At 43.8% G+C, this 18984-nt stretch overlaps 1 protein-coding gene across 1 annotated transcript in view; it reads left to right on the forward strand.

Annotated features, from left to right (window-relative positions):
* The first annotated feature begins 1689 nt into the window (after positions 1–1689).
* The window catches only part of TDRP (testis development related protein), a 53655-nt gene continuing 36360 nt past the window's right edge, over positions 1690–18984 (forward strand). The window contains exon 1 of the mRNA XM_061177463.1: positions 1690–1966. Coding sequence (XP_061033446.1) covers positions 1844–1966 — 123 coding nt within the window. The 5' untranslated portion in view covers positions 1690–1843. The remainder of the gene's footprint in view (positions 1967–18984) is intronic.

The raw sequence follows: 18984 nt of genomic DNA on the forward strand, positions 1-18984 counted from the left end.
GGTGTGAAAACATAAGCAATACTGACGTATACCGAGTAAAAAGTTTCTCTATGGATGGTAATTTGCTGGGCAGAGCGTTTGCACATTAAAATTGTGATGGATACTAACAAATGGATGCCTTCCGAAAGCGTTGTACTGTTTACACGCCACAAGCAGCTTATTTCCCTGCACAGCTACCAGTTTCCCTAGGTGCTTCCCAACACTGGGTACAGCTTTGCAAATGTTTACCACTTTGATAGGCGGAAAAGGGCATTTCATGTTTATTTGCATTTCCCTCATTACAATGGAGTTGAATATCTTTTTATATTTTATTGTTTGGCTCTTTTGTGAGACATGAAATCAAAGTCATCTTGTACTTGGGAATGTGTGAGGTACCTCTCCTGCTTCTGAGTTTTGGTGAGAGGCCAGAGGACGCTTCGGGCCGGTCCTCCTCTGCCCCAGCCTGGGGTTAGGGCGGGGGCCCTGCCACGTTCGCCATGACTGTGGCGGTAACCTATCTTACCTACAAAAAGTAACAATTTTCGGCTGTCATAATTGGCCGTCAAAGTCCCTTCAACTGCCTGTGAACTACACCACGTGTGCCACATCTTACTTGCTCGTCAACGTGAGGCTCCCCGAATGCGAGGGACCAGCGAGCACCACGGCGGGTTCCAAGGTGGCCTGGCCAGCGCAGCTGCCCACTTTTCCCTCGGCCCCTGGGCTCCTGACGTGGAGACGTTGGAAGCTCGCGTCCCTCCCCCTGCCTATGGCTGAACACGGTCCCTGCACCCGCCCCGGCCGAGCCCACCGCCTGCTGCCCATCCCGGGGCTCGGCCGCACCCTCCCCCCGGCAGGTCCACGTGCCCAGCGCCTCCGCCCTCGGGGGTCCCTGCCACCATTCGCGAAGTTTCCCACCCGAACGGCGGGACTGGTCCGCAGCCCCGGCACCACCAGGCGCGGGGGCGGGGCGCCCTGGCGGGAACTGGAACCGCTTCCACTCCCGCCCACCGCGCCCTTGAGCCGCCGACCCAGGGGTGTGCGCATGCGCACTATGCCCGCTTCGCGTCCGGCGGCTGTCGCCATGGTGACCGGAGCCCCAGCCGCCCCGCCCCCCGCGCCGCTGCCCCGCAGACCTGGCCGCGCCCCCCCGCGGGGTGAGGGGTGAGGGGGTCAGCTCGGGGTGGGGGGGAATCCCGGGGTGAGGGGTGAGGAGGTCCGCCCGGGTTGCGGGGCCCTCGGCCTGAGGGGTGAGCGGGGGCGGTTCGAGATGAGTGGGGGCCAGGTGAAGGGGGCCCGGGTGAGAGGTGATCCCGGGTGGAGAGTGAGGGGGGGTCGGCCGGGGGTTTGGGAATCATCCCGGGGTGTTGGGGGGCCCGTGGTGGGGGTGAGGTGTGAGGGGGGGTCAGCTTGGGGTGGCGACCCGAGGTTACGACCTCGTGGAGTGATGTGGGGGGCGGGGACCTCGCTGAAAGGAGGAGGAGCCTCGTTGGAGGTGTGGGAGCGTCGGTCGGGGTCAGGGCCTGGCCGGAGGGGCGGTGACTTGGGTGGGGGGGACCGCAAGCAGGGGAAATGGGGGCCCGGGGGGTGTGGCCCGACCCGGAGGTGGGCCCGGTCCCGGGCGTACGGTGGGTCTCGTTCCGTGCGGGGACCGGGTCCGGTCCGGGAGGGGCTGGGGCGGGGCGGGGCGGGGGTGGGGAGGTCCCGGTCCTGGAGGTGGGCCCGCCCCACAGGCCGGCCCCGCCCGGCCCCACTGGCCGCGTCCGGTCCTGCAGGAGCCGCAGCCGGTGCGTCCGCGCTGCGGGCCGACCGAGGAGGGGCGCGCACGGACGCACGGACGCACGGACGCCGGCGCCCGCCCGGGAGCATGTGGAAGCTGGGCCGGAGCCGGGTGCTCCTGGACGAGCCCCCCGAGGAGGAGGATGGCCTGCGGGCGGGGCCGCCACCCTCCGTCGCCCCCGCCGCCGCCGCCGCCGCCGCCGCCGCGCAGGTGAGGGGGCGCGGGTGGGGGGGGGCGCGGGTGGGGGGGGGGCGCAGGTGAGGCCTGCGCTGCGAGGTTGGAGAGGCGCACAGGTGGGGTGCGCAGGTGAGGCCCGCGCCGCGCGGCCCGTTAGGATCCCGAGGCTGGTCTGGGGGCCACCGCATGGCTCGTGGTGACCCCCCACGTTAGGAGTGACTGAACCCCGCGCCCTGCCACCCCACTCGCGCGGGTTCGGGACCGCGGGCGCAGTCCCCGGAGGTGGGAGGGCGCAGGGCGCGCACCCAGAAACCTCGGGCCGTGGCCTTGCTGCGGACGGGGACCTGCCTGCCGGGTGGATGGTGCCCGGGCCGTCCTCTCCGCGGCGATTCCGGGACCGCGCCACGCCGGGGCGGACTCACGGGCAAGGCCTGGACCGGTGGGGGCCAAAGCACCGCGCTAAGTGTGCTAAATACTTGTTTCGATAACCAGCAGACCTTCACCTGTGTTTAAACCTTTGGCTGGAGGAAGAAGGCAGATGTCCTTTATACAGAAAGACTCTACTGGCCTTACAAGTTCAGAGATGTGCCTGGAATGTTTAGAATTTTTTAATTAAAAAGGATCCCAGGTGGATCCTGTCTGCGCTACAAATGCTTCCCTCCACCTCACCCCCAACGCAGCGTTCCTTTCCATGTGCAGTGAAATTCAGCTCTTTATTTTATTTTTAAAATGACGGTGGTCATACAGTTTCTTGTTTGTTAAATGTTTGGAAACTCTCCTGTTGCTTGTGGCCTATAACGGAAGTTAATGGGGATCTGTATCTTTCTTCTCAGGACTTGTAAATAGTTCACCAGATTGTTTCTTTCCCAGTTGGTTCTAAATAACTTCCCTTGGAACTGAAGTTGTCTCATCTTGATAAGACATTTTTTTATAGGAGTTAAATGCCCTTGATTAAGCATTTAAATATGGTCCCTATCTGAAGTGTCTTTCAGAAATCAAGTTTTGGTGGTATTAGTGCTCACCCTACTATTTATTTATTTATTTATTTATTTTTTATTTTTTTAAATGTATATGTACCCTTCTGTTGAGAGAGTTTTTTTTTTTAATTATTTATTTATTTATTTATTTATTTAATTTTTGACTGCGTTGGGTCTTTGTTTCTGTGCGAGGGCTTTCTCTAGTTGTGGCAAGTGGGGGGCCACTCTTCATCGCAGTGCGCGGGCCTCTCACCATCGCGGCCTCTCCTGTTGCGGAGCACAGGCTCCAGACGTGCAGGCTCAGTAGTTGTGGCTCACAGGCCCAGTTGCTCCACGGCATGTGGGATCTTCCCAGACCAGGGCTCGAACCCGTGTCCCCTGCATTGGCAGGCAGATTCTCAACCACTGCGCCACCAGGGAAGCCCCTATTTATTTTTTAAATCTCAAAATTTTATGGTTACTTTATAAATTTATTTATTTATTTATTTTTGGCTGCGTTGGGTCTTCATTGCTGCACGCAGGCTTTCTCTAGTTGCGGCGAGCGGGGGCTACTCATCGCGGTGGCTTCCCTTGTTGCGGAGCGCGGGCTCAGTAGTTGTGGCTCACAGGCTCTAGAGCGCAGGCTCAGTAGTTGTGGTGCACGGGCTTAGCTGCTCCGGGGCATGTGGGGTCTTCCCGGACCAGGGCTGCAACCCGAGTCCCCTGCATTGGCAGGTGGATTCTTAACCACTGTGCCATCAGGGAAGCCCTTTATGGTTACTTTAAACAGCAGCTCTCTCAAATATAATGTTGAGAATTTATATGCATTTTAAGTGTGGTTACAGGGTTACTTAATTTTGTAAATAACTATTATTGGTCAAAGATAAGCAATATTTGTTGTTTCTGAACAAACTCTTAAAATTTTTAAATTGATTCTTCCTATGTTCTGCTTCTATTTCTCCTAATGAATCCTAAAACACCTTTTTTCCTCTTAAGTTAAATTACTAACAGGGAATAGTTGGAAGGATAGGAGATTGAACACCCACATATATACTTCCTAGACTCAACCATTAGTGACACATTTATTAAAACTTTTTTCCCGATATTCAAGTTTACAGAATTACGATCTATACCTTTTTTTCTCACTGTGTATTTGTGTGTGTGTTTTAATAGACTTTATTTTTAGGTACCCAGCAATTGAGTGGAAAATGCAGAGTTCCCATATACCCCCTGTCCCCATACAGACACAGCCTTCCCCTGATACTAGCAAAATCCCATTTGTTACAACCAGTGAACCTCCACGGACACATCATTATCGCCCAGAGTTCACAATTTACATTAGGGTTCCCTCTTGGTGTTGTTCGTTCTGTGGGTCTGAACAAATGTGTAATGACATGAACTCACCATTATAGTGCCATACATAGGAGGTTCACTGCCCGAAAAACCCTCTGTGCTCTGCCCGTTCACCCCTTCCTACAGCCCCACAGCCACTGATCTTTTTAGTCTCCGTAGTTTTGTCTTCTCCAGAATGTCAGAGTTGAATCATAAAATGTGCAGCTTTTATGGATTGGTTTCTCTTACTCACTGAGCAGTATATTTAAGGGTCCTCCCTGTCTTTTCACGGCTTGGTAATTCATTTCTTTTTAACGCTGAGTAATATTCCATCGTCTGCAAGTACCAGTTTACCTGTTCACCTACAGAAGGGCATCTTGGTTGCTTCCAAGTTTTGGCAGTTGTATATAAAGCTGCTATAAAACATCATGTGCAGGGTTTTGTGTGGACATTAGTTGTTTTTGTTTTGTTTTTTTGTTTTTTAACAGTTTTTAAAAAATTTATTTATTTTTGGCTGTGTTGGGTCCTCGTTTCTGTGCGAGGGCTCTCTCCAGTTGCGGCGAGCGGGGGCCACTCTTCATCGCGGTGCGCGGGCCTCTCACTATCGTGGCCTCTCTTGTTGCGGAGCACAGGCTCCAGACGCGCAGGCTCAGTAGTTGTGGCTCACGGGCCCAGCTGCTCCGCGGCACGTGGGATCTTCCCAGACCAGGGCTCGAACCCGTGTCCCCTGCATCGGCAGGCAGATTCTCAACCACTGCGCCACCAGGGAAGCCATGGACATTAGTTTTTAACTCACTTGGATAAATACCAAGGAGTGTGATTCCTGGATCATAGGCTAAGAGTATGTTTTGTTTTGTAAGAAACCAGACTCTCCAAAGTGACTGTACCAATCTGCGTGCCAACCAGCAATAAACGAGAGTTCCTCTTGCTTCCTGTTCTTGCATTCCAGCATTCGATATCAGTGTTCTGGATTTTGGTCATTCTATAGGTGTGTAGTGGTATCTCATTTAATTTGCATTTCCCTGATGACATGTGATGTGGAGCATCTCTTTATATTGCTCATTTGCCATCTGTATGTCTTCTTTGGTGAGATGTCTGGTCAGATTTTTTTGCCCCATTTTTTAATTGAGTTGCTTTTTCTCCTTATTGTTGAGTTTTAAGAGTTCTTTGTGTATTTTGGATAACAGTCCTTTATCAGATGTGTCTTTTCCAAATATTTTCTCCCAGTCTGTGGCTTGTCTTTTCATTTTCTTAACATTATATTTCACAGAGCAGAAGTTTTTAATTTTAATGAAGTCCAGGTTATCAGTTATTTCTTTCATAGATCATGTCTTTGGTGGTGTTTCCCCAAAGCCATCAGCACACCCAAAGTCATCTGGATTTTATCCTGCGTTATCTTCTAGGAGTGAGATTTGACTGCAGCTTCTGTGTTACTTTATTAAGGGTATCTATAGTTTGATGTGTTGAAAACTTTGCTATAGAAAAGCAGACTTTTTGTGGCAAGTCAGTCATACTCTAAATTTAGTTCATTTCATCAGGTAGATTGATCTTTATCCCAAAGCCAGCTTCTCTTAGCATTAAACTTTAAAATTCACGACAAGTCTACCATAAAACTTCTGCTGGCAAAATTTTATTTTAAAGTTGAAAGAGGTAGGAATTAATACGAGAAGAATTTAATGGATCTGTTAAATTGTGTCTCATTAGAAAGATGGTCTCATTCTGTTTCATTTTCAGTCTCCAGCGGCCCGCCACCACCCCTCCACCCCTGTCAGCCCGTTCATATTAAACATGTAGGCTCAGAGTACACTTTGTCTTATTCTAGAAAGGCATTTAGTTTGTATTCAAATCTGGTCTGTTCGACCTACTTGAAAACCAGGTCACATGGCTGTAATCTGTGTTGTTTTTTAAAAAAGAAAAAAATAGCTTAGTGTTAGGTTCTAATAAGTTTGAAATGTGAGGCATTCAGTCATTACTTGGATTTAAGGAGCACTTGACTGTTACTAAAATAGCTTTAACATTATAGAAAATAAATTTCTCTGAGCATTTCTTTAGGCAGTTGGCCTTTTTTGTCATGAATACACATCTATTTTGTGTTAAAGTATAACAGTGGGGTTTTTAAGGTGAGTCATTTATTGTAATCATTTAAAAAAGAGAGACTTACAAGTTTTAATGAGTCTAATTTAAAAAAAAAAACAAATCTGCTGTGCATATGGTAAAAGATTTCTGGATATTAAATGCTGGGTCTTAACTTCTTCCTCTTTCCAGTGGGAAGTATTGTTACCTTTTTTTATATAGCTATCCATGAAACATTTATGCATATACATAAATGTATGTTTAAAATCATGCATTTGTTTTCCCACTACAAACATTTTTCTGCACTTTGAATTGTTCCCTCGATAAATAATATGTGTATCATGGAGCACTTCCTGTCTTAGCACTGCAGCTGAAAAAAAATCATCTTTAAGCCCGTGTATTATTAAATCTAACTGGGCTCCTTCCGGTGGATATGGAGTTGCTGAGTCTTCTTTAGGCCCTGCTCCGGGGTCTGTGAGCGGTGAGAAGGAAATGGGGGTCTGCGATGAGATCCGCATGCTGAGGTTTGGGCCGGCCTTCACTTGCTTTGAGCTGCACTGCACTGGGAGTTAGCTAGCTGTACTTTAATGTCCTTAAAAACAAAACTCACGGCATTTTTGGCATATTTTCATGTTAAAATTTTAAAAGGCTTAGACATATTCTGTAGGCATTCCAAAAAAAAATTCAGGGAACATTTCAGGTGCTTTTTACTCTGCTCTGAAGATAGGAAGAACCAAGGGGTAGTAAGTCTTAGTTGAGATGACACCAAATCTTTCTTGTGGGGTACTGTGAGAGCTCTGTTTAAGTTTGCTTTATGGTGATGGGAAGAAAGGAGTGAAGTAGATGCTTGAAGGTTTATGGGAGCGCTTTAGTTGAGAAAGTAAATGCTCTAAGGCCTCACACTCTTTCTTGGGGGTGATATACTGGGAGGAGCATGGGCTTTGAGGATAGACTGGACTTTAATTAACAACTTTAAGACACTTACCCCTTGCTTTTTCCACTTAGCAATACATTTTGGATCCGACTGTTATGTGAAGAGCTGCTTTATTCTTTCCAGTGTTTGTGTGTGTTTCAGTGTTGTATGGTATTTCCTGGTATGGATATATAGACTTTAAATGCCAGACCTCTATTGGTGACCTTTAGGAGGTTATTTCTAGTCTCTTTCTATTACAAACATGAGCATAAATCATTTCATATATCTGACGATAGATGTCTAGAAGTGGAGCTGCTGAGTCCAAGGGCACCTCCCTTTGTAATTTTTTTTTAATCAAACATTTATCATTTATTAGCTTTTCTTTTTTTTCTTATTAGTTATCTATTTTATACATATTAGTGTGTACATGTCAATCCCAATCTCCCAATTCATACACCCCCCGCCCTGGCTTTCCCCCCTTGGTGTCCATGCATTTGTTCTCTACATCTATGTCTCTATTTCTGCCTTGCAAACCAGTTCATCTGTACCATTTTTCTAGATTCCACATATATGTGTTAATATACGATATTTGTTTTTCTCTTTCTGACTTATTTCACTCTGTATGACAGCCTCTAAGTCCATCCATGTCTCTACAAATGACCCAATTTCATTCCTTTTTATGGCTGAGTAATATTCCATTGTATATATGTACCACATCTTTATCCATTCATCTGTCGATGGGCATTTAGGTTGCTTCCATGACCTGGCTATTGTAAATAGTGCTGCAGTGAACATTGGGGTACGTGTGTCTTTTTTTTCTTTTAAAGCTTTTTTTTAAAATTAATTAATTTTATTTTATTTATTTTTGGCTGTGTTGGGTCTTTGTTGCTGTGCGGGGGGCTTTCTCTAGTTGCAGCGAGTGGGGACTACTCTTCATTGTGGCGCACGGGCTTCAGTAGTTGTGGCTCACGGGCTTAGTTGCTCCGTGGCATGTGGGATCTTCCCAGACCAGGGCTCGAACCCATGTCCCCTGCATTGGCAGGCAGATTCTTAACCACTGTGCCACCAGGGAAGCCCCATGTGTCTTTTAGAATTATGGTTTTCTCTGGGTATATGCCCAGTAGTGGGATTGCTGGGTCATATGGTAATTCTACTTTAGTTTTTTAAGGAACCTCCATACTGTTCTCCATAGTGGCTGTATCAATTTACATTCCCACCAACAGTGCAAGAGGGTTCCCTTTTCTCCACACCCTCTCCAGCATTTGTATGGAGACACAAAAGACCCCGAATAGCCAAAGAAGTTTTGAGGAAAAAAAAAACGGAGCTGGAGGAATCAGACTCCCTGACTTCAGACTATACTACAAAGCTACAGTAATCAAGACAATATGGTACTGGCACAAAAACAGAAATGTAGATCAATGGAAGAGGATAGAAAGCCCAGAGATAAACCCACACACCTATGGTCAACTAATCTATGACAAAGGAGGCAAGGACATACAATGGAGAAAAGACAGTCTCTTCAATAAGTGATGCTGGGAAAACGGGACAGCTATGTGTAGAAGAATGAAATTAGAACGCTCCCCAACACCATAAACAAAAATAAACTCAAAATGGGTGAAAGAACTAAATGTAAGACCAATTATAAAACTCTTAGAGGAAAACATAGCAAAAACACTCTTTGACATAAATCACAGCAAGATCTTTTTTGACCTACCTCCTAGAGTAATGGAAATAAAAACAAAAATAAACAAATGGGACCTAATGAAACTTAAGAGCTTTTGTACAGCAAAGGAAACTATAAACAAGACAAAAAGACAACCCTCAGAATGGGAGAAAATATTTGCAAACAAATCAACGGACAAAGGATTAATCTCCAAAATATATAAACAGCTCATAGAGCTCAATATCAAAAACACAAACAACCCAATCAAAAAATGGGCAGAAGACCTAAATAGACATTTCTCCAAAGAAGACCTGCAGTTGGCCAAGAGGCACATGAAAAGCTACTCAACATCACTAATTATTAGAGAAATGCAAATCAAAACTACAATGAGGTATCACCTCACACTGGTTAGAATGGGCATCATCAGAAAATCTCCCTTTGTAATTTTGATAGATGTCTCGAAACTGCACTCCCAAAGAGGTTGCATGAATGTATGCATCAACCAGCCATGTATGCAACTGGCTTTCAGGATGGGCTGGCCAATATGATACGATGCAGTATGTCTGCAGAGTTTTAGATCTGATGGGTGAAAAGTACTACCTTAATGTGGTTTTAATTTGTGTTTCCCTCGTGGATGATATTAAATAGCTTTTCCTATGTTTATAAGCCTAAATGAAGACTTCTAAAATCTTCCCCATCAGTCCTGTTACCGTGTCACTAGATGGATTAAACTGGAGTCAAAATAACTGCATTTATGTGCAGATACAGCCTGGTGGTTCAGATATGGACTTTGTCACTGGTGTCCATATCCATATGCCTTGGTTGAGTCCCACCCCTGCTACTTGTTAGCCAGATGCCCTTGTGCAGGCCCCCTGATCCAGACAAGCTTCAGGTTTGTTTTTCATCTGTGAAATTGGGATAAGGTGAAGCTACTCTACCGTGTATTGTCTGTTGTCCTTAGACACTGTTACAAGCCCTTGACTGGGTTAGTGCCACCATGTGCCAGATGTGTAAACCAGTCACAAAGCAGGAGGGTGACAGCTACTGCTAGGTGGTGACAGAGACTCTCTACTTGACCAGAATGGAGTCAGGCTCCTTTGTGCCCTGTTTCTGATCAATGTCAATGAGTCTTGACCCTGAGAATCTTTGTCAGCAGCTCTGGAATCTTCTTGCTGCCCATGTGGCCCGGCCGGGGTGGGGGTGGGAGGCTGCAGATTGACAGGAGCTTTGAGGGTGGCGGTGACAGTGGTCCCAGCGTCAGCCCAGCTGCGGTCCTACCAGTGACACCGACCTCCTGCATCTTACTGATTTCATAGCATTTAGAGAGCACTTAACTCTCTTCCTGAGAGTCATCTAGATTCTAGTCCAGAGGCTCCACAGAGAAGGATTTTATGTCCACTGCTGTGACCCTCACGCTGAGAAAGGGCTGGAGGTGCTGTCCGTGCTTGTGGAGTGAAGGGACTGGGCGCAGGGTTGTCGGCACCACCAGGTGTGGGAACTGGGGTTGTGTGTAAAGTGCTGAGGGGGTCAGTGCAGGTCGTCAGGGAAGGAATTGCAGCGTCTGTTTTCTTTTCACCGGCCTGGAAGGATGAGTGGGAGTCATCTAGCCTAGAAGATCTGATTTCTTCCTGGATACAGGTTCATTTGGGACTAGGCAGATACTTCTTTGTGGGGTTAGTCTTATTGGACATTCCCATGATAAATCTGATGTTTAGTCCGCAGAACTCCTTTCATCAAATAAAAGCAGACAGTTAGTTGAGGGAAGGGGAGGAAGAGGAGGAGAAGATAAAAGATCAGAGGTAAAATACTCCTTCCCTCTAGATTCACTTAAGGCATCTCAAAGGAGGCCTGAAGTTTCTCCTGTTTATGAGACAGAGTAGCACAGTCCAATAGAAATACAGTGCAAAAATTTTCTGGTAGCCACATTAAAAATGTTTTTTAAAAAGGTGACATTAATTTCAATGCAATATTCTAAATTAAATATATCCAAAATATTAATTATATCAATATGTAGCGAATATAAAAATTTGTTAAGGAGTTACTTTACTTTCACTTTTTTTCATACTAAGTCTTTAAAATCTGGTGTGTATTTTACATTTACTAGCACATCTCAATTTGTATACTCACTTTTCCTCAGAAATACGTGGTCAGTATTTAGATTTTATAAAATTTGCAGTTGAAAAAGTAGATTGTTTTACCCAAGTTGTTCTGAACATACATAAAAGTTTTCTAATAACTGAATTGAGTGTCTTTTTTTTGAATTGATACATAAATAATTTAAAATGCATTTCCTCAGTCTTGCTAGCCCTGTTCCAGCTCCCTGGCAACTGTGTTTAGCTGCTGGTTAGTGAATTGGATGGCATAGTTCCGGACTTTTCCCCCAGATTCAGATCAGCTCATCTCAGGTTTGCGGATGCTTGTACGTGCCTGGGCCTGAACCTCTCTAGGCATGAGCTGGTCGAATTCCAAGGTCCCCCGCCCTGTCCTGTTAGCACAGTGGCCACTTGAGGATGGAAATGGTTAAGGCTTGGTGTCTGTCTCAGGCCCCAGGCCCCAGCACACTACTCTGTATAACGTTCACCCGTCAATGCTAATATTAAGCATTTAGATTGAAATTGTTATTCCTAAGAGTTTAAAATCCTAGTTCATAAGATTCGCTTTTACTGATTTTACTAGAGCTTAAGGTCGTACGACTTAGAATATTCTTTAAAAATTGCTACTCATTAAAAATTGCATCACAGAAGATTGTGATGTACCTTAAGGAGAAGATGCATGTTAGGTAAGCTTTGTTCAGGCGTGAGGTCAACGTTAATGATTATACAATACATATTAAATAAAGTGTCTTTATACAGAAACACACACAAAACAAGGTTATGTATTGAATGATTGATGAAAATGTGACAGAGGCTCACAGGAACCTGACCCAGTATTTCCTGTAAGAGCAGTGATTCAGTATTTGCTGATTCATTGTCCGTGGCAACTTTTACAGCCGCAGCTGCCTTGAGTGATGATAATCAACTGTATTTTACATATGACTTAAGGAAGCTAAAAAACTTGTGTAGAGTTATGTAGCCACTAATAGGAATTTGAATCCGGGTTTCTCTTGAGGTTTTTGTTTGTTTGTTTGTTTGTTTTGCTACCCTCTTTCTCTTACCTTACAGGTTATCATAAATTTGTGATATTTTTCTTCACTTTCCAAACATTCATATTTTACATTCAAAAAATTGTAGGGCTTCAACAATTAGTGCCTTAAAAAGCATTGATAAAATTGTGTCTTGGCTCAAATTTCAACAAAACAAACACCCTGGGGCTTCCCTGGTGGCGCAGTGGTTGAGAATCTGTCTGCCAATGCTGGGGACATGGGTTCGAGCCCTGGTCTGGGAAGATCCCACATGCCGCAGAGCGACTAGGCCCGTGAGCCACAGTTGCTGAGCCTGCGCGTCTGGAGCCTGTGCTCCGCAACAAGAGAGGCCGCGATAGTGAGAGGCCCGCGCACCGCGATGAAGAGTGGCCCCCAATTGCCACAACTAGAGAAAACCCTCGCACAGAAACGAAGACCCAACACAGCCATAAATAAATTTAAAAAAAACAAAAACAAAAACCAAACACCCTAGGATGCTTTTACTTTTTGCTATGCTTAAGTATTGTAATAATGAGTGTATTTATCGAAGTCTTACTATGGGAGGTAGATGGTTCTCTGGTGAATTAGCAAGTGAAAAGTACTAGAACACTGTGAGAAAAGCAGAGCTGTCACACATACACGCACCCTTTTCTTTATTCACCTCCTTTTCAACTTAATTATTGGAGGAGGAGCAGGTAGACTTTAAGCTGGTTCTTGAGGAAAGACAGTGAGAAAGGGGGGAAATGGCGTAGCTTTGGATCCAAAAGAGGTTTGGGAGACAGAGAACAAACGAATTTAACTGGCACGGGAGGTTGGGAAGCCCCATTAAGGGTTTCAGACTTCACCTTTTAGACAAATATTGAAGGCCTTTGAGTCAGGGCTTCATGCTACTTGACAGGGAATACTTGTCTGAGGAGGAGGAGGGGTTAGAGGCAAGGTGCATTGAAAACAGGATTCTGGTGTAGGAGTTCGGACATGAAATAAGAGCCTGAATTCTAGATGGATTAGTATCAGGACAAGCGGGAAGAAGTGAGCTTGCCAAAGCCGATGGAAGAGAGCTGTTGCCTTTCGAGGTGAAGGTCAAAGGCTGAAGGGCAGTCGGAGTGATCAGGACGAAGATGTCACCTCTGAGCAGCAGGGAAGCCCAGGGCGCTGTGGCTTTGGGAGCAGCTTAGCGAGTTGACTATGGACGTGTGACTTGGGGACGGCGTTGCACATCCTGATGGACGAGCCGCGCAAGTGCGCTGCTGGGGGAGGAGCTGAAGGGCTCATCATTTGTGAAAAACCACAAGGACCTGGCTCTCCATTTCAGAACTTACAGGGCAGCTGATGAATGAACTGGGACCAGGGGAAAGGGAGTAGGTAGCCCGGTGTCAGCAGGCAGACCTGGGCCCACCTGTCACTAATTGTGTGACTAGGGGCAGATGAGTCAGTTATTCCCTCTCCAGAATCCCTGTTCTCAGTGAGAGGTTTAGAGCAGGAATTGGGCTGTGCGGGCTATACAGTCTCCATCACAGCTGCCCAACTTTGCAGCTGTCCTGTGCAAACAGCTATGACGTGTGTAAGTGAACAAGTGTGGCTGCGTTCCAATAGAACTGTATTTACACAAACAGGGCTGGGCCATTCTTTGCTGACCCCTGGTTTAGACTAAAGGATCTTTGAAGTCTCTTCTAATTCTAAGGCAACTTGATTCATTAGAGGTTTGCAGTGTGGAATTTGTTGTGATTTCGGGTACAAGTAGGAAGTCTTAATTGCTAAACTTGGAAATAAATGGCAGGGTGCTAGAGCTCATTTATATTCTTCCTGGGCTTACATTTTATTAATTAACAAGTGTGCATTTGTATAGCTTTCCATGCTTTCACATAAATTAATTGTCTAGTTTGGTCCTTTATCTCATTCCATGATGAAATGAGTCATGCTTTAATGATCAAGGAGACGACATTAAGAACAGCATGTGATCGTCCGCATCATCTTAACCCAGATGGAGCGTGGAGGCCAAAGGAACCGGGAGGTGTTTTGTAGACAGTAAGAACTGTGTGTGTAATGGTGTTCATCTTAGTTCTGTGGAGCCTGGGGGCCAGCAGGTGCCCTTCTGGGGAGACTGCTGACTTTCCCCTAGTAGCACGTGTTCATTGGGTGTACAGCTCCCTAACCAGAGAGCATCGTTTGCACCAGCAGGGGCTCTTTGTCCAGGTTCTGGCCTGTCATTTGAGAGGAAGCCGTTTGTGCACCTACCTTGCTTCCTCTCTTTGCCTCGTCACATAGGTCAGTGGTGGCGGGCTGTCTTCCACCCCAGAGGTGGTGTTGTGTTGTGTTGTGTTGTGCTGTGTTACAGCAGCAAATTTTATTACAACCAAGAGGCTTTATTACACAATTCCCCCCCAGTGACCTACTGTAAGTCACGTACCAGTTACTTCATTCTCTCTCTTCTGTATCAGTTAAACTTTAAAATAATACCTGGTGTGATTTAGTGCTTCCTTGTAACTATTTATATCTCTTTTTAGATCTTCTTTGCCAGGTATTTGGCTATAGCTAAATACTAAGCTTGTTGACTGAAGACCAATAATACTTTTTAAAAACAAAGTTTTATAGTGATGGTGTTTTAAACAATAAATGGAGAAGTTTTGCCCCAAGATGTAATTATAGACATTGATCGATGTGGCAAGAAAGTGTGCTAAGAAATTTTAGAGAAAAGACAGTCTGTAACTATAATTAAGACTGATCATCTCCACACCTTTCCATTTTTATCATAAGGAATATATATATCTCCATGTTGTTTTTTCCTGATACCAAACAGTTCTCCAATTTTCTGACACCAAGTGGGTGTTCTGCGATTCATTTCAGTTCTGACACTACCTGAAGTTAGCACAGACCCCACAAGTGAAGGGGCTCAGTCCCACGGGACTGCCGCCATGTCAGAAGTCAATCACAAATTGGGTGCCCAGGCAAACATAAGATGAGTGATGCCAGCAAGATGGTGGAAAGGAAGCCCCAAACCTATTTCCCCTCGGAGACACTGCCTTAACCATATATGGTCCAAAAAAACCTTTATGACTCCAGAAACCAGTTAAGAAGTTGCAGTAAGCCAGGCAAGCACAAAGCTGAGAACAGCTGCATTGAAATGGGTAAGGAGGCTGCTTCATTTCACTCACAATAGCCATTCCCACAAGTGTACCTTAGCACAATTGGTAGTAAATGCCAAACTCATGACTTCTTCGTCAGGAAGGTAATAGAAGAGTGGAGCATGTGCCCTACGTTCTGGCTTTTTGAGAAGCTGCCCAAGGGACTAGTTTGTCTCACCTGACTGGCATACTTGGCACACCTGGGGCCACTGAGAACAGACAAGAGTTCAGCTACTTGTTGCAGTGCCAGAGAACCTACAGTCCCACAGACAGATGCCAGAGGGAAAAGGAGGTTACAAGCTCTGGAAAGAGAAACTGAGAAAATTCTCTAATTGGGAAATTACATGCACAACCTCAGAGGAGACACATCCCCAGAAAAGATTTAGAGGCTCCCAGAATCTCTAGCCAGCATGATTGGTGAAGGTCTTTCCCTGTATGAAGCCAGTCCATAAAGACTGGGAGAGGTGGCAGTTTTTTCAAATGCCCAAATCTCAGCAAAAAATAATGAGGCATATGAAGAAACAGGTAAATATGGCCTAGTCATAGGAACAAAATAAATATCCAGAAACTGACCCTAAATAAGTTGAGATCTGTGAATTACCTAAAAATTCAAATTAATTGTCTTAAACTCAGTATGCTACAAGAGAGCATAGAGAACTAACTGCAATTGTGAAAATGATGCATGAACAAAATGTAAATGTCAACAAAGAGGAAGTATAAAAAAGACCAAATTCTGGAGCTGAAGAATACAATAGCTAAATTGAAATTTTCTCTAGGGGGTTCAACAACAGAATCGACCAAGTAGAAGAAAGAATCAGTGAGTTTGAAGACAAGTCACTTGAAATTACCGAGTCAGGAACAAAAAGGAAAAAGAATGACAAAGAGTGTAGAAGGCCTAAGAGACTTATGGGACATGAATAAGTGGACCAATACATGCAGTGTCAGAGAACTAGGAGAAAAGGGCAGGAAGCTTCCCAAACCTGAGGAAGGAGATAAATATCCAAATTCAAGTTGCTCAAAAGAGGCCCAAACCAAGACATATTATAATAAAACTGTCACAAGGCAAAGCCAAAGAGAGAATCTTAAAAACAGCAAGAAAAAAGCGAGTTGTCACATACAAGGGAGCACCCATAAGATTCTCAGTGAATATCTTAGCAGTAACGTTACAGGCCAGGAGGAAGTGGGATGATACAGTCAAAGTGCTGAAAGAAAATAAAAATGCCAACCAGGAAAACTATCTGGCAAAACCGTCCTTCAAAAATGAAGGAGAAATAAGACCTTCCCAGAGAAATAAAAGCTGAGGGAGTAATTACATTGTCACTAGACTTGCTTTACCAGAAATACTAAAGGGAGTTCCTTCACGTTGAAATGAAAGGATGCTTGATGTAACATAAAAGCACATGAAAACAATGCTTTTTGTTAAAGGTGAATATATAGACAGGTGTAAAATCTGTAATACTGTGATGGTGGTACGTAAATCACTTTTAATTTGAGTATGGAACTTAAAAGATAAAAGCATAAATATAGTAACTATAAATAAATGTAAAAAGATGTAATTTGTGATATTGATAACAAGTGGAGGGGAGATGTAAAGAAGTAGAGTTTTTGTATGTGATTGAAGTTGTTATTAGTTTAAAAGATTGTTGTAACTATAAAATATATTATGTAACCCCCACAAAAAAATACCCATAGAATATACACAAAAGAAAATGAGAAAGGCATCAAAGCATGTCCCTACAGAAAACCAGTGAAACAAAGGAAGGAAGCAAGAACAGAAAAGAGGAAGAAATAAACTGTAAGACATACAAAAAACAATCAACAAAATGGAAATAGTAAGTGCTTCCCTATCAGTAATTACTTTCAATGTAAATGTATTAAACTCCCCAATCAAAAGATACAGAGTAGCTGAATAGATTTTTAAAAATAAGTATGCAAGTACATCAGATAAAAAATAAGTCAAAAATTTGTCACAAGAGACAAAGTGGGTCATCATATAATTATATATATTATATATTATATATGTAATACATATATCACAGCTCCCAAATATATGAAGCAAACATTGACAGAATTAAGAACAGAAATAGACAGCAACATAATAATAGTAGGAAACTTGAATACCCCACTTCCAGTAATGAGTAGAACAACATACAGAAGATCAGTAAGCAAACAGCAGATTTGAACAACACTATAGACCAAATGGACCTAACCAGACTATATAGAACATTCCCAACAACAGCGGAATACATGTTCTTCTCAGATTTACAAAGAACATTCTCCAAGGGAAATCATGTTAGGCCACAAAACAAGTCTTAATAAATTTAGTAAGATTGAAATCATACTGAGGATCTTTTGATCCACAATGGAATGAAACTAGAAATCAATAGCTAAAGGAAAACTGGAAATTCATAGGTATGTAGAAAGTAAGACATTCTTGAACAACCAGTGGGCTAAAATCACCAGAGAAATTAGAAAATATCTTGAGACAAATGAAAACAAAAACACAAGACACCCAAATTTATGGGATGTAGCAAAGCAGTACCAAGAAGGAGTTTATAGTGGCAGATGCTTACATTAAAAATTAGACCTCAAGTCAATATATTTACACTTTAAGGAACTAGAAAAAGAACAAACTAAACTCAAAGTTAGCAGAAAGAGGGAAATCATAAAGAATAGAGCAGAGAGAAATGATTAGATAGTAGAAAAACAATAGAAAAAAAGTCAGTGAAACTAAAAGTTGGTTTTTTGAAAAGATTAACAAAATTGACAAACTCTCAGAGGAAAAAAAAGAAAAATCAGTAATGAAAGGTGGTATTAAAACTGATGTCATAGAAATACAAAGGATTACAAGAGATTGCTATGAACAATTATACACTAACAAATTTGATAAACTGGAAGATATGAATAGATTTCTAGAAGCATACAACCAACCAAGACTGAACATGAAGAAATAAAAATCTGAACAGATATATAACTAGTAAGGAGTTTGAATCAGTAATCAAAAACCTCCCAACAAAGAAAAACCTAGGACCAGATGGCTTCACTGGAAAATTCTTTTGAACATTTAAAGAAAATTAACACCAGTCCTTCTTAAACTCTTCCCAAAAATTGAAGAGGAAGAAACATTTCCAAACTCATTTTATGAGGCCAGCATTACTCTAATAGCAAAACCAGAAAAAGATACTACAAGCAGACTTCCCTGGCGGTCCTGTGGTTAAGACTTCATGCTCCCACTGCAAGGGGCGTGGGTTCGATCCCTGGTTGGGCGACTAAGATCCCACATGCTGCGTGGCGTGGCCAAAAAAAAAGAAAAAGATGCTACAAGAAAAGTATAGAACAGTATCTTTGATGAATATTGATACAAAAATCCTCAACAAAATACTAGCAAACCAAATTCAGCAACACATTAAAAGGATAATACACTATGACCAAGTGGGATTTATTCCTGGAACCCAAGGATGGTTCAAGATTCGAAAATCTATGTGTAACATGCCACATTAACATATTGAAGGAGAAAAGCCACATAATTATCTCAATTGATATAGAAAAAGCATTTCATAAAATTCAGCACCTTATCATGACAAAGCATTTAACTAATTATTAACAGAGGGAAAATACCACAACATAATTAAGACCATATATGAAAAGCCCACAGCTAACATCCTACTCAGTGGTGAAAAATTGAAAGCTTTTTCTCGAAGATCAGTAATAATGCAAGGATGCCCATTCTTGCCACTTCTGTTCCATGTAGTACTGGAAGTCCTAGCCAGAGCAGATTAGGCAAGAAAAAGAAATAAAAGGCATCCAAATTGGAAAGAAAGAAGTAAAATTATCTCTTTTTGCAGATGACACGATCTTATACATAGAAAAC

Source organism: Eubalaena glacialis, chromosome 20, assembly GCF_028564815.1.
Source record: "Eubalaena glacialis isolate mEubGla1 chromosome 20, mEubGla1.1.hap2.+ XY, whole genome shotgun sequence".
Lineage (NCBI taxonomy): Eukaryota > Metazoa > Chordata > Mammalia > Artiodactyla > Balaenidae > Eubalaena > Eubalaena glacialis.